The sequence below is a fragment of the Ranitomeya imitator genome, chromosome 3, assembly GCF_032444005.1.
Source record: "Ranitomeya imitator isolate aRanImi1 chromosome 3, aRanImi1.pri, whole genome shotgun sequence".
In the NCBI taxonomy this organism is placed as follows: Eukaryota; Metazoa; Chordata; class Amphibia; order Anura; family Dendrobatidae; genus Ranitomeya; species Ranitomeya imitator.
Genome location: NC_091284.1, coordinates 658,306,444 through 658,332,431, shown reverse-complemented (window position 1 = coordinate 658,332,431; position 25,988 = coordinate 658,306,444). Strand labels below are relative to the sequence as shown.

The window sequence follows — 25,988 nt, the reverse complement described above, 5'->3', positions numbered from 1 at the left end:
ATAAAGACTTAATATCCAAATTCATATGGAGAAATAAACCAGCCAGGCTACCTTTTAAATTATTGTCATACCCTATCTCATGTGGTGGTTTGGGACTACCTGACCCTCACGTCTACTACAAGGCCATACATTTAAGCAGATGGCTGAGAATGGCAGTTAGCCTAGAGAAAGACATAATTGACACGGTAGACACTGCTTTATTGGACAGGAGGGGAATCCCATTCGTGTGGTCGCGCTCAAAGCCAGCGTCTTTTTTAGGTTTAGATGAAATAACTTTAGCAACCCTACATACAAGACGCTCTGTTATGAACGATTTGCCTCCAGAATCATTCCCATCATCCTTAACCCCTATCGCAACCATTCCATATTTAATTGATCCTAATTTTGTGGACTATTATAATCTGTGGTCGAAGCTCCCTATGGAATCTCTCTCTAGCTTCTACGATGGTAAAATCCTCAAAAACAACGCCTGGCCTTAAAATACCTTGGCATCTCCGAGAAATTTTTTACAAGAACATCACATCAAACGTATACTTATTCAATTCAGAGATCGGTTCCCACACAAGTCCAACTGGTCGTGGCTGGACCTTATGTTTAAGACAAGTTTAACCAGATATAAAGTCATATCGCGCATGTACTCCCGACTCATTACTCCTTCTCTACCATTTAAACCCCCTTTCATATACTCTTGGGAATCTGAGCTGAACTTCACGTTCTCGGATGACCAGGTTTCTAAGATGTTGAGGTTTGCCCGAGGTTTCTCTCGTTGCATCCTGCTTCAGGAGAACTCATATAAGATACTAACCAGATGGCACATGACGCCGGTCAAGCTTCTTCATCTTGGTTTGCCTGACTCCGACTTGTGCTGGAGGTGTCGGGTTGTCCAAGGAAGCCATTCACACATATTCTGGGAATGTCCTATCATTAGAAAGTTCTGGGAGGGAGTTGACTCAACACTTAAAAAATTAAAACTTACTAAAACTAATCTTATGGCTGTTGAGGCTATTCTCTCGTGCCCGACAAATAATTTTAGACCATCTAGACATGGCCTCCTCTCCCTAATGCTTAGTGCGGCAAAGCTTTTAATAACCACTCGGTGGAAGAGTGAATATCCCCCTACACTAGGAGAATGGTTCAACAAAATTGACCATATTTATAGACTGGAGGAACTCTCAAGCTGGGAAGCGCATGCCCATGAACGCTTTACCTCGAATTGGCTCCCCATGAAAATGTTTAGATCCGAGGTGCCCTAAGGTTGCTACTTAACTGCATTGTTTCTTGCTTCTTTGAGAGGCTAAACTACTGTATTGTATATTATTGGACGTTAAGTTCACGTGTGCATGATCTGTTATGTTATTTGTTCTCCCCCTTCCCCCTTTTCCCTCCCCTTGTCATTTCCTCCCAGGCCCTTTTCCCTTTCCTTCGTCCTTCCTTTCCCCTCCCCTTTTTACCTTCTCTTTTCCTTCCTTTTCCCACTGTTGTCAGTCTGGGCTTACATTTTGTCATTATTGAATCGGTAACACTTTTATTTACTCTTTCATAAACTGTATGTAATGTTCCCAGTCTTCACTCTAAATCAAGAATTTACAAAAAAGAAAAGCTGGTGTTACACATTGCAAATCGCTACAGCGCACAAGCGACAAGATGACGATAGGCGTCCACGCCCCAAAGACCTATGTCATCACTCTGCCCACGCTCCTTCATTGGCTGAAACAATGGCGCCAAGCGTGTCATACGAAACGCGACTTTGGCGCGAAAGTCGCGTACCGCATGGCCGACCGCACACAGGGATCGGGTTGGGTTTCATGAAACCCGACTTTGCCAAAAGTCGGCGACTTTTGAAAATGAACGATCCGTTTCGCTCAACCCTAGTGAAAATAATTAAAATTTCCAGAGATATTTGGAAAAACGTGTAATTTTTAACATTTTCAGTTTTCTGCCGTAAAATGGAATATGTAAGTAGGATAACCTCTCCTAAGCCGCCTATATGGGGATGTAAGTCATAGGAAGCTGAATAAAGTGATACCTTAATATCCGAGATCCGATGTCTTATGCCAGAGAAATTCATTTCTTTCTGATACGTAAATGAGCTGTTAAGGTCTATGGGCCGAACACTGATCTGCATGAGAATCTACCTCCAGAGATTATTATAAACTAAATGGTGGCCCGATTCTAACGCATCGGGTATTCTAGAATATTTATGTCCACGTAGTATATTGCACAGTCCACGTAGTATATTGGCCAGTCACGTAGTATATTGCCCAGCCACGTACTATATTGCCCAGTCACGTACTATATTGCCCAGTCACGTACTATATTGCCCAGTCACGTACTATATTGCCCAGCCACGTAGTATATTGCCCAGCCACGTAGTATATTGCCCAGCCACGTAGTATATTGCCCAGCCACGCAGTACATTGCCCAGGCCACGCAGTACATTGCCCAGGCCACGTAGTACATTGCCCAGGCCACGTAGTACATTGCCCAGGCCACGTAGTACATTGCCCAGGCCACGTAGTACATTGCCCAGGCCACGTAGTACATTGCCCAGGCCACGTAGTACATTGCCCAGCCCACGTAGTACATTGCCCAGCCCACGTAGTACATTGCCCAGCCCACGTAGTACATTGCCCAGCCCACGTAGTACATTGCCCAGCCCACGTAGTACATTGCCCAGCCCACGTAGTACATTGCCCAGCCCACGTAGTACATTGCCCAGCCCACGTAGTACATTGCCCAGCCCACGTAGTATATTGCCCAGCCCACGTAGTATATTGCCCAGCCCAAGTAGTATATTGCCCAGCCCACGTAGTATATTGCCCAGCCCACGTAGTATATTGCCCAGCCCACGTAGTATATTGCCCAGCCCACGTAGTATATTGCCCAGCTCACGTATAATATTGCCCAGTCACGTATAATATTGCCCAGTCACGTATAATATTGCCCAGTCACGTAGTATATTGCCCAGCCACGTAGTATATTGCCCAGCCACGTAGTATATTGCCCAGCCACGTAGTATATTGCCCAGTCACGTAGTATATTGCCCAGTCACGTAGTATATTGCCCAGGCACGTAGTATATTGCCCAGGCACGTAGTATATTGCCCAGGCACGTAGTATATTGCACAGCGACGGAGTATACAGCACAGAGCCACGTAGTATAGAGACTTACAAAAAATAAATAAACATATACTCACCTTTCGAAGGCCCGTTGAAGTCCTGCTATACTTACCATCCGCCGCCTTTCCCGCTCCTCGCGACGCTCCCGGGATTGCTCCATTGCAAGCTGCAGCTTCCGGTCCCAGGGCTGGTATGAGCAGGACCTGTGATGACGTCGCGGTCACATGACCGTGACGTCACGGCAGGTCCTTGTCGCACACCAGCCCTGGGACCGGAAGCTGCCGCTTGCAATGGAGCGGTCCCCGGAGCGTCGTGAGGAGCGGGAAAGGCGGCGGATGGTGAGTATAGCAGGTTTTTCTTTTTTTAACATGACATATTTTTACTATTGATGCTGCATAGGCAGCATCAATAGTAAAAAGTTGGGGACACACAGGGTTAATAGCGGCGGTAATGGAGTGCGTTACCCGCGGCATAACGTGGTCCATTACCGCCGGCATTAACCCTGTGTTAGCGGTGACCGGAGGGGAGTATGCGGGCGACAGGCACTGACTGCGGGGAGTAAGGAGCGGCCATTTTCTTCCGGACTGTGCCCGTCGCTGATTGGTCGCGGCAGCCATGACAGGCAGCTGCCGAGACCAATCAGCGAATGAATAACCGTGACAGAAGGACAGACAGACAGAAGTGACCCTTGGATAATTATATAGTACATAAAAGGGGACATTACCAGTTTGAGACATGTAACGGGTAACAGCGTGATGTTCGCTCACTACTCTCCTGTTCTCACTGCAGAGCTGTGTGTGATTATACCGGACACATCTGCAGGTTCCCCTCAACTTCCATCTCACAGGCAATACAGCAGAGCTGTGAGAGCTGCAGAAAATGTGTTTGTAAGGAGACAAAGCTTAATTCTACTGTTCTTTGTTAAAATGTCTCACACTAGTATCTCATGCTTTCATTTAAATTACCGTATATACTCGTGTATAAGCCGACATTTTCAGCACATTTTTTGTGTGCTGAAAACGCCCCCCTCCCCCCCCCCCCCCCCGGCTTATACAAGTCAATGTCCAGAAAGCCAGCGGGGGAGGGGGGAGAGGCAGAGCAGCAGCAGAAGCCGACGGCTGTTATATCATACTCACCCTCCTCGAGCAGTCGCTCCACGTCCCTGCATCTCTGTTGTCCCGGTGGGGCAGCTCTTCCTGTTTTCTCAGCGGTCATGTGGTACCACTTATTAAGGTAATGAATATGCACGCATCTCCACTCCCATAGGCATGGAGTGCATATTCATTACCTTAATGAGCGGTACCACGTGACCGCTGAATGCAGGAAGAGTTGCCCCACCGGGACAACAGAGATGCAGGGACGTGCAGCGACCGCGCGAGGAGGGAGAGTATGACGGGGAGGACAGAGAGAGAGCGCGAGGAGGGAGAGTATGACGGGGAGGAGAGAGAGAGAGATACCATCAGATTAGGACCCCCTCTTTCTACAAAAAATGACCACATTTTGGACACTACACCCCTCAAGAAATTTATCTAAGTGATTATCGAATATATTAATGTCCAATGGATGATGAGAAAGGTAAATTTCAATTTTTGCACAAATACAGCTCTCACTTAAAGTGGTTTGTCCACTACCCTAACTCAGTTACTGTTTTTGCCATATATGTCTAATGATAATGACCCAAAGGCCCCCATACACCTTTTCTATGTTTTATGCTTTTCTACTTCGCTTCCTGTGCCTGGCATCAGCCCTGCTGTCAGTCAATTCCTCTTCAGATTCTGAAACATGTGTCTCAACTGACAGGAGCTGTATCACATACACCTTAATCAGCAGCTGCCATATTAAGCAGTGTATATTGGTTATATTCACTTTCATCCTCTCCTATATATATTTGTCTTCCAGCTGGGCGCAGTTGGTCTCTGTGCACAGCTTTATAGTTATCAGACTTACAAAGTAGGAAGATGAGGCTGTAGATCTCCTCACAGAGCACAGTGTGTGTTAAAACATATTTCTTCAATTACTTTGCATGTGACATCTATACTCCCCACCTCCAAATGATGCATGTGTGATACAGCTCTTGTCAGTTGAGACGCAGGTCTCGGGAGCGGTTTGTCGTCAGTCTGCAGCTCGTACTGACACATGACTAGGAAAGGCTGCATTTTCAACTCAATTAGGGACGTTATTTAACTCATTTTTGGAGAACCCCTCCGATTGGGTTCTCTCACTAACGGAAATGCCATATATGTGGACGTAAACTGTTGTTTTGGCACACTGGTGAGCTCAGATATAAAGATTCATCATTTGGCCTGTTACATCAATTAACAGTTTGCATCATTTGGGCCTTATTTAGGGCGCTGTAACACTCTTGGCATTTCTGTACACTTCACAACTACAGAGAGTTGGGCAGAAATGCAATAAGGGTGCTTTCACATTGTGTTTTGGCACCTGTTTAGTGGACTCGTCTGAGCTTACATCTGAACCCCCCTACAAAACAGGACTCATACGTATGCGCCACTAGGGCTATAAACTATAATGGTGCAGGCAGAGCGAACGTGCTCTCTGACTTGCATCATTTTCGGGAGTGTACGTCTCCTGGAGGCGGCCACTCAGATGTAGTAGACTGCATGTGGGTGTCCACCTCCAGTATAGAACCTGAAAATGATGCACAGGCGCTATGTCAGCACCATTTATAGTCCGGTGTGGCGACGTGTCTCCCAACACTTACTTACAACCTCATATGTGTAAAACCTAATAAACATATACCCTGCTGTAAGTAATTAAAGGGAACCTATCACCAGAATAAATGAGATTAATTTGCAGATTTGGGGATAATCTGCAGGTTAATACCGTTACTAACCTGCCCAGCACCCGCACTTAGCTGAACGATGCAGGGGGAAAATGAACTTTATTCTGGTTTCAGTCACGAGGGCGCCAGTTTAGGCCCTGAACGGGGGAGCGGTTACAGCGGCCGCTCTGTATACTCAGAGCAATGACTGAACCCGCAACGGTGCATGGGGAATAAAGGTCATATTCTACCAGCAGCGTTTGGCTAAGTGCCAGCGCCAGACAGGTTAGTAATGGTATTACTCTCTTCACCACCTTAGGATTTTCCTTTTCCGCTCCCCTTCTTCCCAGAGCTATAGCTTTTTTATTTTTCTGTCAATATAGCCATGCGATGACTTGTTTTTTGCAGGACAAGTTGTACTTTTGAATGAGAATTGTTTTTACCATAGAGTGTGCTGGATAAAGGGAAAAAAAATTCAAGTGTGGTGAAATTTCAAAAAAAAAAGTACAATTCCACAATCGTTTTTTTGTTTTTACAATGTTCACCAAATTCTAAACATGACCTGCCAATATGATTCTCCAGGTCATTACGAGTTCACAGACACCAAACATGTATAGTTTTTTTTTTTTATTTAAACTGGTAAAAAAAAACAAACAAAATTTATATGAAGAAAAAAAAAAAAAAAAAAAAAAAGAAGGCGCCCTTTTCCAAGACCCGTAGCATCTCCCCTTTTCGGGGTCTAGGGCAGGGTGAGGGCTTATTTTTTGTGTGCCGAGCTGATGCGTTTATTGATGCCATTTTGGTGTAGAGAAGATGTTTTGCTAGTCTGTGATTGCAGTAATGCGGCGACCAAAAAAAAACGTAATTATGGTGTTTTGATTTTTCTTTTCCGTTACGACGTTTAAAGATTGGGTTAATTCTTTTTATATTTTGATAAATAGGGAGATTCTGATCAGCTGTCATGTGCCAGAAAAGATGTGGGCACAACGCCGGAACCGGCATCAAAGAGAGGGAGGCTACCTATGACGTACCTATACGTCATAGGTCGTAAATGGGTAAACCTGTGGATTATCCCCACATCTGCAGGTTAATAGCGTTTTTTTCTGGTGACAGGTTACCTTTAAGCAAAAGTAGCAATGCATATAAACAACATAGGATACTTACGGTAGTTAACACCATTTTTGATTAAAAAAAAAAAGTAAAAAGAGTGTAACAACCTTCCCACCAGCCTCAAGGTGTACTCAAATCGGGATGTTGTGGTGGGATGGCTTTTATGCTTTTTTTTTTTTATTAATCAAAAACGGTGATTAACAAGTACCCATGTTCTTTATATACACTATTATGAGCCATATACGGACTGTGACATACGCTTGCGTGGCCTTAAGTTCTGTACTGCCCCATCTCGTGTCAGATGAATATGCAGAATATTCTGTTGTTAATATAACATATGTAAAGTGATGAATAATTATTAATCCCACATAAATAGGAATATTCAGTATGTAAGCACAGATGCTTGCGGCCTTTCTACCATACCTACATAGGTCTAGCAGCTGGCCGGCCATGCATCCTTATAAGCGGCCAGTCTGCGTGATGCCCAAGGATGAATGCCCAATTACAGGAGGTAGCCTCTGGTTACACGCCACTCTGTGATATGCCTCCAGCAGCTTGTGAATGCCGCAGGGACACTTCACATTCTGGCACAGCTAATGCAGCTTTTCCTCTTAATATGTGATGTGTGTGGCACATTGCCCAGGACCATCTGCTGTAATTGTCAGTGGATACCTAGCGCCGGCTTCCATTTACGAGATCATTATATAACACTATAGACAGAGTATAAAAAAACATTTCCAGATAGCAGCATATAGAAAGCTTATGAATGAAGAGAATGTATTACCTCCATAATATAGCAGATTTAGAGTCTGGTACTGATACAGAACATTTTTTTCAATTGTTTTCATTTTCGTACTATAGATTTTTTTATTCTATTTTTTTTTTGCACAAGCTGATGGGGTCAGTCGTCTTGCCTGATTTTGTTAACCCATTCAGAGATAAGTGTTGTCGACCAAAGAACGCAATAGTATGGACTGTTCACTGAATTCTATGGGAACATAGGTCGTAAAATAGCATAAAAATTATAAATCAGACCTTTTTTTGGACAGAAAAACGGACCAGTTTTCATACACTGGAAATACAAGTCAGCCTATAGGTGAACGTACTGTTGATGACTGCATACAGCATACAATGTTTGGCATAGGTAGTACAGGGGATGGAAATGAAGGGGACTAAAAATGGAGAGGCTGCCAGATGCTACAAAAGATTCAACTACAAATCAGGTGAATAACGGGCGGATACATCCACTTGGGACAAGATTGCTGGAAGTCCAACTGCCTGAAACCTCAGCGATCACCTGTTAACAGTGTTGAGAAGATTTTCCCAAAACAATTGTTTGGCAATCCCCGTATGTGTTGTGACTGTCTACCGCAGCAAAACATGCAGCCGCATGGACTCGAACATAATACACGAGCACTCCCGAGACACTGGGATAACACTCGAGCAGCCTCTGACAGCAGGGTATCCGAGCTCGTTCGCTCATCACTGGTACCCACGCTGTAATTCTACATTCAAATCTATGGCCGCGAAATCTGTGCTGGTCATGATCATCATCTTGGATATGGAGGTAGGGATAAAAAAGCTTACAGAATCTTATCAATCAGCTACACATCAAATCGCCTTATGTGGGGACAGAACAATATGACCAGGGAGAAGCCAGTCAGGGACCACACTGGCCTAGTCAGGGACCATGCTATAGTCACCAATGGCTCTTCAAGCTCCGTTTTCTCTAAAATGCTTTAGTGTTTCAGGGAAAAACGTACCTGGCTGAGAACGTACATCCAGGCTCCGACTGTGGTTTTGTACAGCATTTATCTATAGCCAAGTTCCATTTAACCCCTTCATGACCCAGCCTATTTTGACCTTAATGACCTGGCCGTTCTTTGCAATTCTGACCAGTGTCCCTTTATGAGGTAATAACTCAGGAACGCTTCAACGGATCCTAGCGATTCTGAGATTGTTTTTTCGTGACATATTGGGCTTCATGTTAGTGGTAAATTTAGGTCGATAATTTTTGCGTTTATTTGTGAAAAAAATGAAAATTTGGCTAAAATTTTGAAATTTCGCAATTTTCAAATTTTGAATTTTTATTCTGTTAAACGAGAGAGTTCTGTGACACAAAATAGTTAATAAATAACATTACCCACATATCTACTTTACATCAGCACAATTTTGGAAACAACATTTTTTTTTGCTAGGAAGTTAAGGGTTAAAATTTGACCAGCGATTTCTCATTTTTACAGCAAAATTTACAAACCATTTTTTTTTAGGGACCACCTCACATTTGATGTCAGTTTGAGGGGTCTATATGGCCGAAAATACCCAAAAGTGACACCATTCTAAAAACTGCACCCCTCAAGGTGCACAAAACCACATTCAACAAGTTTATTAACCCTTCAGGTGCTTCACAGCAGCAGAAGGAGCATGGAAGGAAAAAATGAACATTTAACTTTTTAGTCACAAAAATGATCTTTTAGTAACAAATTTTTATTTCCCTAAGGGTAGAAACTGGACACCAAAAGTTATTGTACTTTGTCCTGAGTACGCCGATACCCCATATGTGGGGGGGGAACCACTGTTTGGGTGCACGACAGGGCTCGGAAGGGAAGGAGCGCCATTTGATTTTTTCAATGAAAAATTGGCTCCAATCTTTAGCGAACACCATGTCACGTTTGGAGAGCCCGTGTGCCTAAACATTTGAGCTCCCCCACAAGTGACCCCATTTTGGAAACTAGACCCCCCAAAGAGCTTATCTAGATGCATAGTGAGCACTTTGAACCCCCAGGTGCTTCAAAAATTGATCCGTAAAAATGAAAAAGTACTATTTTTTCACAAACAAATTCTTTTAGCCTCAATTTGTTAATTTCCACATGGGCAATAGGATAAAATGGATCCTAAAATTTATTGGGCAATTTTTCCTGAGTACACCAATACCTCACATGTGGGGGTAAACCACTGTTTGGGCACACGGCAGGGCTCGGAAGGGAAGGAGCGCCATTTGACTTTTTGAATGAAAAATTAGCTCCAATCGTTAGCGGACACCACGTCGCGTTTGGAGAGCCCCTGTGTGCCTAAACATTGGAGCTCCCCCACAAGTGACCCCATTTTGGAAACTAGACCTCCCATGGAACTACCTATATAAGGATTGGCTACACACATGGCACTTCCCAAATTCAAATGCACCTATAAATTAACGGAAGCTGTATACAGACCCCCTTAGAAGAAGCGGAACGCAAAACGCGCGTCGGGGAAGGTGCCGCATATACAGGTTATGTATTAACCCTTATTTACTTACTTGGGCTGGCCTTTGAGGTTTATGTGAGGCAATCATGTATATGGATGTTCACTTAAGATAGCTATGTACATTGGTCCTATTATTGGCGTTATTCCTTGAACGTTGTAAATTTAAAAGGGAATGAGATTAGGTGTGTAGCCATGAGTATGGTACTTAATACTTTTTATACCCCCGTTATATTATAATGGATCTCGCCTGGACTTTGATACTGTCTGTGCAAGGGCTCTTGATATGTGCCTCGATGTCAGCTTAAACCAACAACCATACATATTTGGAAATTGTGTATATACTCCTGTTATTGGTCACCTCTATATGGCGGTACTGTTTTGTATGCATATGTATCTCTAGTGTGATATGTTTTTAATTCTATGTATTGAATAAAGAGATTTCTATTTAAAATATTTGAATTTTGGCATCAGCTTCCGTTAATTTATAGGTGCACTCCCATGGAACTAATCTAGATGTGCGGTGACCACTTTAAAACCCCCAAGTGCTTCACAGAAGTTTATAACGCAGAGCCGTGAAAATAAAAAAATAATTTTTCTTTCCTCAAAAATTATTTTTTATCCTGCAATTTTTTATTTTCACAAGAGTAACAGGAGAAATTGGACCCCAAAAGTTGTTGTCCAATTTGTCCTGAGTACGCTCATACCCCATATGTTGGGGGGAACCACTGTTTGGGCACACGTCGGGGCTCAGAAGGGAAGTAGTGACTTTTGAAATGCAGACTTTGATGGAATGGTCTGCGGTCGTCACGTTGCATTTGCAGAGCCCCTGATGTGCCTAAACAGTAGAAACCCCCCACAAGTGACCCCATTTTGGAAACTAGACCCCCCAAGGAACTTATCTAGATATGTGGTGAGCACTTTGAACCCCCAAGTGCTTCACAGAAGTTTACAACGCAGAGCCGTGAAAATAAAAAATCATTTTTCTTTCCTCAAAAATGATGTTTTAGCAAGCAATTTTTTTATTTTCACAAGGGTAACAGGAGAAATTGGACCCCAATATTTGTTGCCTAGTTTGTCCCGAGTATGCTGGTACCCCATATGTGGGGGTAAACCACTGTTTGAGCACACGCTGGGGCTCGGAAGGGAGGAAGCACCATTTGACTTTTTGAACGCAAGATTGGCTGGAATCAATGGTGGCGCCATGTTGCGTTTGGAGACCCCTGAAGTGCCTAAACAGTGGAAACCCCCCAATTATAACTCCAACACTAACCCCAACACACCCCTAACCCTAATCCCAACTGTAGCCATAACCCTAATCACAACCCTAACCCCAACACACCCCTAACCACAACACTAACCCCAACACACCCCTAACCCTAACCACAACCCTAATTCCAACCCTAAGGCTATGTGCCCACATTGCGGATTCGTGTGAGATTTTTCTGCACCATTTTTGAAAAATCCGCAGGTAAAAGGCACTGCGTTTTACCTGCTTATTTACTGCGGCTTTCCAGTGTTTTTTGCGCGGATTTCACCTGCGGATTCCTATTGAGGAACAGGTGTAAAACGCTGCGGAATCCGCACAAAGAACTGACATGCTGCGGCAAATACAACGAAGCGTTTCCGCGTGGTATTTTCCGCACCATGGGCACAGCGGATTTGGTTTTCCATAGGTTTACATGGTACTGTAAACCTGATGGAACACTGCTGCGGATCCGCAGCCAAATCCACCCCGTGTGCACATAGCCTAATTCTAAGGGCATGTGCACACGTTGCGGAAAATGCTGCGGATCCGCAGCTGCGGGTCCGCAGCAGTTTCCCATGAGTTTACAGTTCAATGTAAACCTAAGGGAAACAAAAAACGCTGTACACATGCTGCGGAAAAACTGCACGGAAACGCAGTTTACATTCCGGAGCATGTCACTTATTTCTGCGGATTCCACAGCGGTTTTACAACTGCTCCAATAGAAAACCGCAGTTGTAAAACCGCAGTGAAGTCCGCAGAAAAACCGCTGTAAAACCGCAGCGGTTTTGCACTGCGGATTTATCAAATCCGCAGAGGACCAGAATATGTGTGCACATACCGAAACCCTAACCCTAACACTAGTGGAAAAAAAAAATTATTTATTTTATTATTGTACCTACCTATGGGGGTGATAAAGGGGGGGTTCATTTACTATTTTTTTTAATTTTGATCACTGTGATAAAACCTATCACAGTGATCAAAATGTACATGGAACGAATCTGCTGGCCGGCCGATTCGGCGGGCGCACTGCGCAAGCACCCGCCATTTTGGAAGATGGCGGCACCCATGGAGAAGACGGACGGACACCGGGAGGCTCGGTAAGTATGAGGGGGAGGAAATGAAAGCATGGGGGCGCGGACAGGAGGACGGAGGGGAGCTACGACCAGCGATGTCACAGCGGGATCCTGATCGCTGCTGCGTGTCAAACACAAGGGGATCGCTATCCAGGACGCTGCAACGTCACGGATCGTTCTCGTTCTAAAGTTGCTCAGTGTGAAGGTACCCTTATAGTCCACGATGAAAAATTTATCATCCCCTACATATCAGTCATATATCTCCCTGCACGCATCATTCACTCTAGGAAACTGCTCAAATCTGTCTACAGATCTGCCTTCAAATTACACTTTCTGCTTCTAAAAATCTGTGGAGAAGTCCCTGCAAGACCCAGGGCAAATAGTGGCCAGACACAGTGTTATGTCGGCTTATTCTGAAAGGTTACTTATTGGTGCAGCCACACTGTAACCAGGCAGTCAGCGGATCTCAGCCGCATCTAGGCAGGGATTACAGAGCACAAGAAAAGCTGCAAGGCTTTAGGAGAGGAGACTTGCAGGCTCCCTACACTAACACAGGAACACAGCTATGATCACCACTGCTCCCCAAAATAGGGCTCTGCGGCTGTGGAACTACAACTCCCATCGTGCCATGGTCTGTGACTGTCAGAGTATGATGGGAATTGTAACTGCTCAGCAGCTGGAGAACCACAGGTCGGAGAAGCCCCATGCTGGGGACCATGGGTCAGAGAGACCGCAGAGTGCGCGGACACCTCTGGGTGCTCAGCAATGTCTCTGTATACCTTCTCCGTCATCTTCATCGTTACCACCGCAGAATCCAGGCGGCAGAGCCGGACCGATCACATCCCGGGACATCTTGAGCAGAGGAGAGCTCAGCGTGACGTCACTACATTGCGCTAGCACTTCCGCCCTACAGTAGGTCGCAGCCAGCGCAGTGACCCGTATGATGATGAGGGCTTGTTCCTGACCAGCTCACCGGTCTCATCTTTCTATACGGACACTACACGGTGTTCTCGGGACAGACAAAAGGCAAACGTAGGCCAAAAACTGAGAGTTGGTCGCTTTCGAAATGACGTTTGCGTTCCAAAGACGATCACGTGACACAGGCTCTGCGCGTACTCCGCCATATTTGATTCGGGCTTCCCATCTCTCCTCACACGCTGTATAACACCGTACTACTTCACGTGTCCGCCACATCTCGTGTGTGAGCGGCCGCATGTGCAGAGTGAGGAGGCCGGCGGCCTGTACGAGCCTCGCCCGCTGACGTCCAGGCGAAGTCTGACCCCCGGAAGTGAGCGCCACATGCACGGCGTTATGGAGCAGCATGCAGCTTACCCTCCGCCTGTGCTCCGGCCACCGGCGTTCTCCGCTATCGCCAATCCCGGGCACACGGGACTCTGGCCCCCGCCGCCGGGCAGCGGGCATCATGGGCTGTGGACGACAGGGGCGCCGCCTGCCCCCTGGTATGGAGGATTGCACCAGTGGGGAGCCCAGCACGGACCGCAGCGCTCAGGTGGGTGCTCTGCCAGGAGCCCAGCAGATCTTACACTCCCCCCATTATTATTAATGTACCTCTGCTTCTACATAGTGGTGCGGTAACGGCTGAGGTGCCGCCCTGTGTGCACCATGCCTGCTCTCCGGTGGGAGGCCACGGGCACACGTGCAGTGTATTCTACCTACGAGGCTGAAGTTGGTTTCTTATTCGTTCAGTTTCTTATTCAGCAATTTTTTCTTTTCTGTTTTTTTGCATGTTTAACAACTAAAAATAAGCATCACAATAATAACCTACAATGCACTGAGGTGCCCTAATGTGAATACGCTTAAAAACGGCCAGTTTTATTAATTTTGTATCCGTTTTTAAGCGTATTTACATCAGGGCTCCTCTCTGCATTGTATGTTATTATTGTGATGCTTATTTTTAGTTGTTAAACATGCAAAAAACAGAAAAGAAAAAATTGCCGAATAAGAAACCGACGAATAAGAAACCAACTTCAGCCTCGTATTCTACCTCACTATCTGTGGAGCGGGTGATACATCCAGAAGTGGTGACGCTTCTGTTCTACTTGGTTGTAAAATACTGATCATGTGAGCATGGCTTTATCAGAGCCAGTACTTGTGTGTGGTGCCAGCCTCCATGGTAAGGCCGGGTCATCGCTGTCCCTTCTTGTTGGGAATGCCATCTGTGTGTTATGTATAGAATACATGATGTGTAACTTGTTGTTTATTGGCGCACTAGCATTAATCTAATCTCGTCCAGTTTCGTTGAATATGTTGTATGAACCCCCTCCCCCAGAATTACTTTACTTTTGCTTCTGTTCTTGCCCCTAATTCTACTAGGTGACTATTTTGCTGATCTACTTGTTCTTCCGGACATAACCTTCCTTCAGCAGAGATGTCTGTGGGCCGCGTTCTGGAGAATACGGATGAGCGAACGTGCTCTGATACCATCCTATCCAAGCACGCCGGGTGTTCTCCCATCATCTGGGCGCACTCGTGTATTATATTCTAGTCGCTGCATGATTTGTGGCTGTAAGGCTACTTTCACACTTCCGTCGCAAACCGTCGGCCCGACAAACGTTGTGCTAAATTTAGCACAGCGTGGGCAGCGGATGCAGTATTACAGCGCATCCGCTGTCCATTGTGATGAGCGGGGAGGAGGGGGCGGAGTTCCGGTCACACATGCACGGTTGGAAATGGTGGACACGTTGCACAAAAAAAGTTACATTGAACATTTTATGTGCGTCGCGTCCGCCAAAACATGACAGATCCGTCGCACGACGTGTGCCCATCCGTCGCTAATATAAGTCTAGGGGCAAAAAACGCATCCTGCAAGCACATTTGCAGGATGCGTTTTTTTTTACCATAACAACAGATTGCGACGGAGCCCAGAAGACGGAAGCGTGAAAGTAGCCTAAGGGTACCGTCACACACTGCCATTTCGATCGCTACGACGGTACGATTCGTGACGTTCCAGCGATATCGTTACGATATCGCTGTGTCTGACACGCAGCAGCGATCAGGGATCCTGCTGAGAATCGTACGTCGTAGCAGATCGTTTAGAACTTTCTTTTGTCGCTAGATCTCCCGCTGGCATCGCTAGATCGGTGTGTGTGACACCGATCTAGCGATGCGATCTAGCGATGCGTTCGCTTGTAACCAGGGTAAACATCGGGTTACTAAGCGCAGGACCGCGCTTAGTAACCCGATGTTTACCCTGGTTACAAGCGTAAAACTAAAAAAAAACAAACAGCACATACTTACATTCTGGTGTCTGTCAGGTCCCTTGCCGTCTGCTTCCCGCACTGTGACTGCCGGCCGTAAAGTGAAAGCAGAGCACAGCGGTGACGTACTTTCACTTTACGGCCGGCAGTCACAGTGCGGGAAGCAGACGGCAAGGGACCTGACGGACACCAGAATGTAAGTATGTGCTGTTTGTTTTTTTTTTAGTTTTACGCTTGTAACCAGGGTAAACATCGGGTTACTAAGCGCGGTCCTGCGCTTAGTAACCCGATGTTTACCCTGGTTACCCGGGTACCTCGGCATCGTTGGTCGCTGGAGAGCTGTCTGTGTGACAGCACCCCAGCGACCACACTACGATTTACCTACGATCACGGCCAGGTCATATCGCTGGTCGTGATCGTAGGTAAATCGTATAGTGTGACGGTACCCTAAGACAGACTGAATACATGCGGGGATTCACTAACAGACAACCTCCACGTGCTCAGTCTAACAGCCATAAATGATGCAGGGCCTAGAACATAATACACGAGCGCGCCCAGATGGTCGCATAACGCCTGAGTTTACTAACCCTAATTGCCTTTAATCTGATGTGCTGACTGTGTATTGGGGACCGTCTTTCAAAATGGCTTCAAAGGAGAGGATGGCAGGTAGTCATCTCTCAGCTTTTCCAATGCACCAGAGTTCATTGTGACTCCCCCCGACCTCCCATGACCCCGGCCCTAGAATGTAGATTCTCAGGCCCTTGTATGGTACAGGGCAGGTGTCTTGATTCTGGGGTACTGGCATTCTGCTCATGATGTGCTTTTAGGCTAAGTTTACACTAGGTGTTCTTGCTGTGTTTTTTTTTTTTCTGTAGTAAACCCTGCACTCTTGACCAAAGAGAAGTGATGTCAAAAACGTTTTGGTTTGTTATTGGTGCATTTTTCGGGATCTTGGAAAGTTCAGCTTTGCTTCCACCCCAGAAGCATGAACACAAGTCACCAATACAAGACTTGAGTTCTTGGAAAAAATTCCCATACAAATGTATCAGCTGGGGGAGGTGACGTGGTCTGGAATAATGTACCTCAGACCTTGGCAGTGCATGGAGTTTGTAGGACACTGTTGAGCTTTCACACTTTGGTCTGCCAGTGAGTCTATCCTACAGCCAGGCACAGGCATTGTTTAATTCCACCTTTGTTGGTCAGTGTTTACTTTTTACGCATCACTAATTTAATGAAACAGTACTAATCCAATCTGCCATTTCTGGTGACCAAGACAAGATGGTTAACCTGAAAACCCACAAAATAATAAATGGCTGTCATAGACTGCTGTGCTTGCTCTTTTTTCATTTTGTCAGCATTTTTTTTCCAACACCCATTGCTTTCAATGGCTGAAAAAACGCTGAAAGAAGTGACATGCGCCATGTTCAAAAAAACATGCAAAGCACAAAATATTTATGACAAAAAAGAAATGTATGCATGAGATTTCTGAAATATTATAGGCTTTGCTGGTACTGTAAAATGCTGCTGAAAATTAGAATAAAAAATGCCTAGTCTGAACTTGGCCATAGGCAAAACAATGTGTGGCCATAGTCTTGGGGTTACTGCAATGCCATCAGTTTGTGTGGAGGGGCCTGAATTGTTGAGAAAAATTGCCCATAAAGAATTACTGTGTATAAAATGTAGTCCTGTTTCTGCAGAGCAGAGATTCCTGGTGTGTAATAAGTTACTATAACTGCACCAATCATATGTGAATATTACTGTAAGGCTGCTGGAACTACAGATGAGAACAATGGAGGCTGCGCAAGAAGCTCTATAAAAGTTCTATCTCACATCTGTGCCTCCATTGTCTGAGCTCCATCCTGATACTAGGTGGGCAGAATACTGTACCCGATATGGGGGCAGTTAATCTTTCCCCCCCACAGACAGCAGTGGAAAGTACGAAAGGCTTCTCTGTGGCTTCTGGTTGTAACCACGGATCTCTGCTTGACACATTGCGCCTCTGACTTCAGCGATTCCTGGTGGACGCCATTGATTTGTAATGTGGATCCACCAAAGTATTAGGACAGGGGGGAATTGGGGGTATTATGTTACAGGTGTCCGCAGACCCTAAAAATCAATGGGAATTTTCTAAGCCCGTTGGGTTTGTAACCTTAGAACATAAATTAGTACGTATTCCTTGTCCTCGATCCTAAAACATTTCCCCCAAAACAATAAGATGAGTTTTTTGTTTGTGTTGGTGATGGCGCTCTTCTGCATATCTCCAGGTGCAGGATGACTAGTGGTGCATTATGTATGCCCGATAGGTGATCGCCGATGCTCCACATGCCTCTGCTCATTTCTAATGCTATATCGTGTGTGTTGTGGTGTTGGTATAGGTTGGAATATACTCTCTTACACGACACATGCTGTTTGTGCTGATAACCTTTGGGTAATATCTGCGACAACCCTGGATTACAATGGCGTTAAAATATTTGAATGAGTCTAATGAGAGAGTTATGTCGCTCATAACACTTCATTCCAGGCTTCCTTTTGCAATGAGAAAAGGTTTTTGTTACTATGGAGACCTGAGCGCGGCGCCTGTGATAAATGTATTGTTGCCGTCGGACATCTAATATTACATAATACCATTCTTACTTCCAATTTCAGGGGGGCCTTGGCATTATGGCCAGAGTCAGCATGTGCAAGATGGAAATGGTTGCCATGGGAACAGAGGAGACAAGGTGTAGTATCCTGTATAACCCCCTGAGTGCCAGCATGTTATTTTAATATCATTAATTAAGATTGCAACACTTCCGTTATAACTTTTTTTTCATAGTCTTCTTGCATTGTGCACACTAAAAGAAAATATAGGTTTGTTTTGATATCAAGAGCTCCGCTAAAACTGTACATATAAGTGGTCCTCAACCCCTTCTACCTTCAGGGCCACAGAAAGCTGAGAGGTGGTCGCAAGCCATATCCAGAGCCCCCTAACGAGTGAGATCTAGCTCCTATCACACAGTAGGGACACTCGAAGCCCCCATTTATGGTATGTAATCAGAGCTTCACCAAAACCACACTGAGACCTTTTGGCGGTATACTTATATCTGAGCGTTCCTGCGCCAAGCACTCCCACCACACTGTCACATCCAGCCTCAAGTGCTCTTCTGATGGGCGATATCATCCTGTCTCCGGCTTACCATGCTCAATTTCTCTTCATTCCTACGCCCACTATGTTGGCATCCAAATCTACTTTTCTGTGGGGTCTACTCAAAGAAGTCATCATCTGAAGACCTGCTTTTCAAAACTGTTCACTAGACCCGGTACTAATGCATCAGACAGTAACGAGCCACACATCATGGACCCCACCCTCCACATGTGGCTCCCAACCATCAGGTTGGGGGTCCCCTGATTTATGTTAAAATTTAGTCCATTACAGTTGAGCTCTGGGACCAAAGGGTACAGTGTTACCTATTTTATGCACTAATGGCTGTTTACGTATCGACACACCCATAATGCAGCAATCTTCAAATTCAGAATACACCTCCTCCGTTCTTCCAATGGGTCCCTGCTGATCTTTGTCGGAGCAGATCTGGATGTAGAGACTACTGGAAATCATTCCTGAAGATCTTTCTTCTCAGCCATGCTGGTGCATCCATCTATAATGGGGGGAAGCAAAAAGTCAAACTACAAATATGGTCTTCAGTGATTGTCACATCCTCTCCATCTATTATATTGTTATTATCAGGCTTCAGTAATAAGGAGTAATATTTATTGCACCACCATCCATGTAGATCACTTCATTTGAGGTAGTCGATGTCTAACAATTAGCCCTGTTCCAACAGAAAAAAAGTTACGTGCCGGCTCAGTGGTTACTAATTTATAGAAGTCTGTATCCTGGGAATTGTGCAATGTAATCACTTGCCTGCTTTGCTGCCCTGTCACACTAAGAAAAACCCTTTCCAGTTTTCATAGAGCCAAATATTCTTTTAACTTTTAATTTCTCTATGCATAGATAATGGTTAATTAGTTAAGCTAGATGGTTGATATTTTATGAATTTCTTAGAGGAAGAAGAGGAGAAAAGAACCTGTATACGCGCATTACTGTGACACCTGCGATCGAGGCTTTAAGAACCAGGAAAAGTATGAGGAACACATTTCGCAACACATTAAGGTACAGTCATGATGCCAATATTTAATTCAATAATTTTTTGTAAGTAGGTGGTGTACTGTTGAATATCTGCACAGGGTGAGCTATGTTTTAGCCTACCATTCAGCTGATTGTTGCAGGTTCTATTTTGTGACCCTCTTGGCCAACAGTTATTATAGCCAAGGTATGCTGCATGTGATTATACCTTTCCACAGCTATAATCACAAATCAAAATGTCTTCTATGGGCATAACTTATCTACTAGTGACGAGGGAACGTGCTCAGATAAGGTGTTATATGAGCATGCTCTGGTGCTAACCAAGTGACTTCAGCGTGCTCAAAAAATATGTTCGAGTCCCCGCGCCTAAATGTCTCACACTTGTTCGACAGCCGCAAAACGTCCAGGGACTTCCTTTTTGGTCGACAATCCCTGCGTTGTGGCTTTCGAACAGCTGCAAGACATGTAGCCGCAGGGGTCAAACATATTTTTCGAGTACGCCAAAGTCACTCAACCAGCACGCTTGTGTGCTAACTAAGACCTTATCAGAGGACGTTCGCTCGTCACTATTATCTACCCTTCTTGGGTAGATATAATTACACTTTTGGAGAGTTTATATGCACCCAGTCTATTTCTCATATTTAGGGTGTCTGTTTATTTGAGCGTCAATACCTTTTCAGCAATGCACCAGTGCAAATCATTTCTTTCTTTAAAACCAAGTTAAGACAGATGACATTTTTTTTTTTTTCCACCTCTCATTTTACTGAAATATTTAAAATACTGTAAGTAATTGACTTATAGATTTGTGATGTGCGGTTTACTGTAGAAGTGCAATAGGATTACTGACACATGGGAGAATTAAAGGCTAAAGCTTATTGCTCGGTCTGTGGGTGTATATATTTGCACCAAAACCTGTGTCTAGAACTTTTGGGCTACAAGAATCTCCAGATTCAAGGAGTGAGAAGCCCTAGAAGCTGACCAGAAGGCAATTGTCTCTTGTCTTATAAATGCGAAGCTTCACGTTTATGTTCCCAACAAATGTCTCTATAAATGTACCTTAATGTCAAGTGGCTTCTGCTAGCTTTGTTTAGAGCACAATGGTGAGTGGTGACCTTTAATAAAATCCTTTTTGACACCAAATTAAGATAAAGAAGCCAAATAGGAAAGCTGTAAAATCAATTACATAAAGTCTAGGTCTCCTCATGTGTAAAAAGCTGAATAGATGCTTGTCTTACTGAACTACAACCGGTATCATGAGATGATCAGGTCTTTTTAAATTCTAACTTTACAGCTTAATTTTTTTTTTTCATAATTTGGTTAACAGCAAACTGGCTGCAGATTACAATATTGCGAAGCCTATAATTTCCCAAAACGTTACATTCTCAGGTCTCCTAGGATGGTATCGAACACATTTCAAGCACTGTAAAGCAAAGACCACCTTAGGGATCATTCAAACAACAGTTTTCATGTGCGGGCGCTATCCGTTTTTCCCACTTATAGTACTTCTTCCTACCATTGTCTATGGGGTTGTTTACATGTCCGATTTTATATATATTTTTTTTCCTCTGACCAATTCGTCCATATGAAATCACAGAGACATGTCAAATATTGATACAGGAGTTGGATCAAAATTGGCAATTAGTCTATGGGCCTATGAAAAATTTGGACAGCACTTGAATGCTATGCATGTGCGGTCTGTTTTTCACTGGCTAATAGGTTGGAGAAGGCAACAAAATTTTTTTTGCTGGGTGAAATTTTTCGCCTGCGCAAATAAATGAAGGCTCACTCCTATGCATTATGCTTTGCCCTACGGCTGGCAGAGCCAAAAGCATAAGTGTGCATACGTTGTCTCACGTCTTTCTGGCACATGAGCCGTGACAAGCCGCGATTTCTCTGCTCAGGCGCAAAATTTCGCCCAGCAAAGTGAATGACGCAGTAGGTCAAAGGAGGATGATGGCGAGCAGCCAAAGCCAACATCCAACAAGGCACAGTATTTGTGCAGTGTGCTCTAGTGTGAAATTGGACTATTTAAAACACGAAAAAATGTAGTCAAAATGTAATTTTGTGTCCAAAAGAAATGTAAAAGATTTCCCTCATGGCTTGTCATCTCCCAAGTCGGGAAGCGCACTTTCTCAGACAAACAAGATTTCAGGTTTCTGTATTTTTCCTCAGTAGTAGGCCGGGATCACACATACGCGAGATACGGCCGAGTCTCGTAGGTGAAAACCCAGCTCTGGTGCCGGCACTCAGGAGCAGAGCGTGCAGCCGCACAGCAATTCATGGAGCTGCACGCTCACGCTCCGGATCCCGGCCGTAAAAGTAGGACTGACTGGACACTTCCATCTTAGTACTTCAAGAATGAAAAAAATTGTGTAATTAAATTCATAAGTGGCTGAATAAGGTGCCATGTTGGAGTATATAATGGATCAATGAATTCAGTCAAACATTGTAGCTCCTGCGTGTTTCCGATCTCTATCTCCCTGTGTTAGCTGAATATATGAATTATTATTCACAGACTAGCACTCCCATTTTCTATGTTCAGCTCTGCAAAAGTCCACTGGACTGATTAATGCCTCCTCTCCCTAGACAGTGTTCCCAACTCCAGTCCTCAAGAGCCTCCGACAGATCATGTTTTCAGGGTTTCCCAGGTGTAATACAAAGGAAATCCTGGAAACATGATCTGTTTGTGGCTCTTGTTGACTGGAGTTGACAAACGCTGCTGTAGGCTGTAGAAGCCTAAAATGGCCACTGCTTTCCCTGCCCTCATTTTTTACAGTGTCTTTGATAGTCTACACCTGTTTGGTTGTTAGACAGTGTGATGGCTGCAAGTCGTTATAGGGTAGGTCACTCCTGACATCATGTGACCACACTTGTCCATGCATTTGTCCACAATTCATGAAATCGCGCTGTTTGAAGTTGAGATCTGCGATTTAATACATATAGACCCAATTCATTTATATTGGCTTTGTCATTGCCAGTCTTGGTCAGGGGCTATGGTGGAGTCAAAAGCACATGCTTATTAATGATCCAGGTGTGTTTTAAAAAGTGGCGTAAGGTATGCCACAGCTCGTCCTAAATTAGACAAGCAGGTGTCTCCATTTTGGAGAAGCTGGGCGAAACTTGCATGAAAATGTCAAAAGCAGCACAATTTGTGCTCAATCTCGCATTGTGCAAATATCGATTATGTTCCGAATTATGCTACTGCGTAAGCATGGCCGTGCCATTTTGAGGAAGAAATTTTTTTTTTTTCTTATGCAATTTTATATTACAAAATAAAAATAATAAATAAATATTATAAATAAGACTCATGCTACAGCACAGGCACCAGTGCCTGCATGATGAAATGTAATTTTTTTTTTTTCTTCAAACCATAACATTAAGGCTAAGTACACACGTTGCAGAATTGCCGTGGAAATTTCCGCGGCAATTCTGCAACTCCTGCCGCGGGTATTTCGCATGCGGAATTGGCATGCATATTCCCGCAGAAAACTAGCCTTTTACAAGCGTAATTAGCTTGCAGAATGCTAGCGTTTTCCAAGCGATCTGTAGCATCGCTTAGAAAACTGATTGACAGGTTGGTCACACTTGTCAAACATACTGTTTGACAAGTGTGACCAACTTTTTACTATTGATGCTGCCTATGCTGCATCAATAGTAAAAGAATGTTAAAAATTAAAAAAAAAAAAATAGTTATACTCGCCTTCTGACGTCCCAATCTCCTCAGCGGCTTCAGTTCCTATAGATGGGGTGTGTGTGTGTGTGTGTGTAGGACCTTCGATGACGTCACGTGACCGCGACGTCATCGCAGGTCCTTCACACACAATATCTATAGGAACGGAAGCTGCCGCGTGCACCTCTGAGAGGCGGGAGGACTCCGGGGCCATCAGAAGGTGAGTATGTTACGATTTTTTTATTTTAATTCTTTTTTTTTTTTTACCAATTATATGGTGCCCAGTCCCTGGAGGAAAGTCTCCTCTCCTCCACCCTAGGTACTAACCGCACATGATCTGCTTACTTCCCGCATGGTGGGCATAGCCCCATGCGGGAAGTAAGCAGATCAATGCATTCCTAGGTGTGTGGAATCCCCGCGATAACGCAAATTTAATGAAAATGCTGCGTTTTTTTTCTGGAATGCGATTCCACTCAGGAAAAAAAATGCAGCATGTGCACAAAAAATGCGGATTGCATTTTATTAAATAGGATGCTTAATGTGAGCATTTTTTTTGCGGTTTTATAGCGAAAAAAACGCAAAAAATCTGCTACGTGTGCACACAGCCTTACAGTATGTAAAATGGGGGGGAGGGAAGGTCACTACAGGATCAGAGACATGACATAAGCAATACAGATAAGTATGCAAGCAGAGCACCATATGAAGACAAAGCACGAGCATCTCATTAACGGAAACCTGAAAATAAAGATTAAACAACAACCCCAAGACTGATTTCATCATTTTAATCAGTATGACGGTGCGGACCTGACACTGTGTAGGTTACTCGTTACAATCCTGCTGACAAGTTCCGTTTTTAAAAGCGTTTTATGAACAGTTTTGATGAATCAAGACCATAGACTTTGATAGGTTTGGTTCTATAGTATCAGCAGAACACACATCTATTTAAAGGGGTTTGCCCTGCTCTGGGGTACAAGTCTGCAGTCGCTAAGTGGCTGGAGACTTGTGAATCCTCACAGCTCTTCATGCCGGGAGCTGACACTCGTGTACTTCCTCCGGTCAGTAGAGCTGTGGAGTTGGTAAGCCAAAACTCCGACTCCTCGGTTTCCGTGACGCCGACTCCAAATCCACCAAAATGGGTTCTGACTCCACAGCCCTACCGGCCACATTCCAACTAGATGTGTCTGGCCTCTCTAAACACCCTTTCATTGAGGGAGGCCACACATGTCTAGTCAGCATGTGGTCACATGTATGCAAGTCACATGCCCAATAAACAAGATAAAGGGTTTTTTATAAAAAGAAAAAAGTTAAAATAAAAGGTTTCTCACTATTGTGCTCTAAACAAAACTATCAAACCACTTGACATTAAGGTACATTTATAAAGGCATTTGTTGGGAACATAAAAGATAAGCTTCACATTTATAAGGCAAAAGGCAGTTGCCTTCTAAATAGCTTCTCCCAGATGTACAGATTGTTGTATTCTGCCACTTCTGGACACAAGGCTTAGGCTGTGTGCACACGTTTAGGAATTTTCAAGTTTTTTTTTTTTTTTTTTTGCTATAAAACCGCAAAAAAAAACATACATTAAGCATCCTATTTTTAGAATGCATTCCGCATTTTTTGTGTACATGCTGCGTTTTTTTCCGTGGCAGAATCGCATACCAGAAAAAACCACAGCATGTTCATTAAAGCGCGGAATCGCGGCGAATCTGCACACATAGGAGTGCATTGATCCGCTTACTTTCCGCATGGGGCTATGCCCACCATGTGGGGAGTTAGCGGATCATGTGCGGTTGGTACCCAGGGTGAAGGAGAGGAGACTCTCCTCCAGACCCTGGGAACCATATAATTGTAAAAAATAAAATAATAAATCATGATATTCTCCCCTTCCGGTGTCCCGCGCAGCTTTCCCGCTCCTCGCGACGCTCCCAGTAATGCTTTGCGAAAATGACCTGTGATGACATGCGGTCTCGTGAGACCGCTACGTCATCTGGGGTCATGCCGCAAAGCATTACTGGGACCGGAGCATCGCGAGGAGCGGGAAAGCTGCGCGGGACGCCGGAAGGTGAGAATATCTTTTTACTATTGATGCTGCATAGGCAGCATCAATTGAAAAAGGTTGGTCACGCTTGTCAAACACTGTTTGACAAGTGTAACCAACCTGTCAATCAGTTTTCTGTGAGCACTGACTGTGAGCGCCGGCTGGCCGTAAAGCAAAGCACAGCAGAGACGTCACCGCTGTGCTTTACGGCCGGCACTCAGTCAGTGCGGGAAGCTGAAGGCGAGGGACATGACCAGACACCAGAATGTAAGTATGTAGTTTTTTTTTTTTTTTTGTTTTTTTTTTTTTTTTACTTTTACAATGGTAACCAGGCCCTGCGCTTAGTAACCCAATGTTTACCCTGGT

The 25,988-nt window shown here is 44.5% G+C and overlaps 2 protein-coding genes across 3 annotated transcripts in view; one reads left to right on the top strand and one right to left on the bottom strand.

Annotated features, from left to right (window-relative positions):
- Positions 1 to 13,505, bottom strand: part of GPALPP1 (GPALPP motifs containing 1) — a 64,621-nt gene extending 51,116 nt beyond the window's left edge. Inside the window, exon 1 of one of the 2 annotated variants that reach the window (XM_069758257.1) lies at positions 13,353 to 13,505. In XM_069758257.1, coding sequence (XP_069614358.1) covers positions 13,353 to 13,425 — 73 coding nt within the window. In that variant the 5' untranslated portion in view covers positions 13,426 to 13,505. The remainder of the gene's footprint in view (positions 1 to 13,352) is intronic. The other variant, XM_069758258.1, reaches the window with a different exon arrangement.
- Positions 13,506 to 13,577: 72 nt separating this feature from the next.
- Positions 13,578 to 25,988, top strand: part of NUFIP1 (nuclear FMR1 interacting protein 1) — a 66,769-nt gene continuing 54,358 nt past the window's right edge. The window contains exons 1-3 of the mRNA XM_069758256.1: positions 13,578 to 14,083; positions 18,438 to 18,511; positions 19,834 to 19,941. Coding sequence (XP_069614357.1) covers positions 13,873 to 14,083; positions 18,438 to 18,511; positions 19,834 to 19,941 — 393 coding nt within the window. The 5' untranslated portion in view covers positions 13,578 to 13,872. The remainder of the gene's footprint in view (positions 14,084 to 18,437; positions 18,512 to 19,833; positions 19,942 to 25,988) is intronic.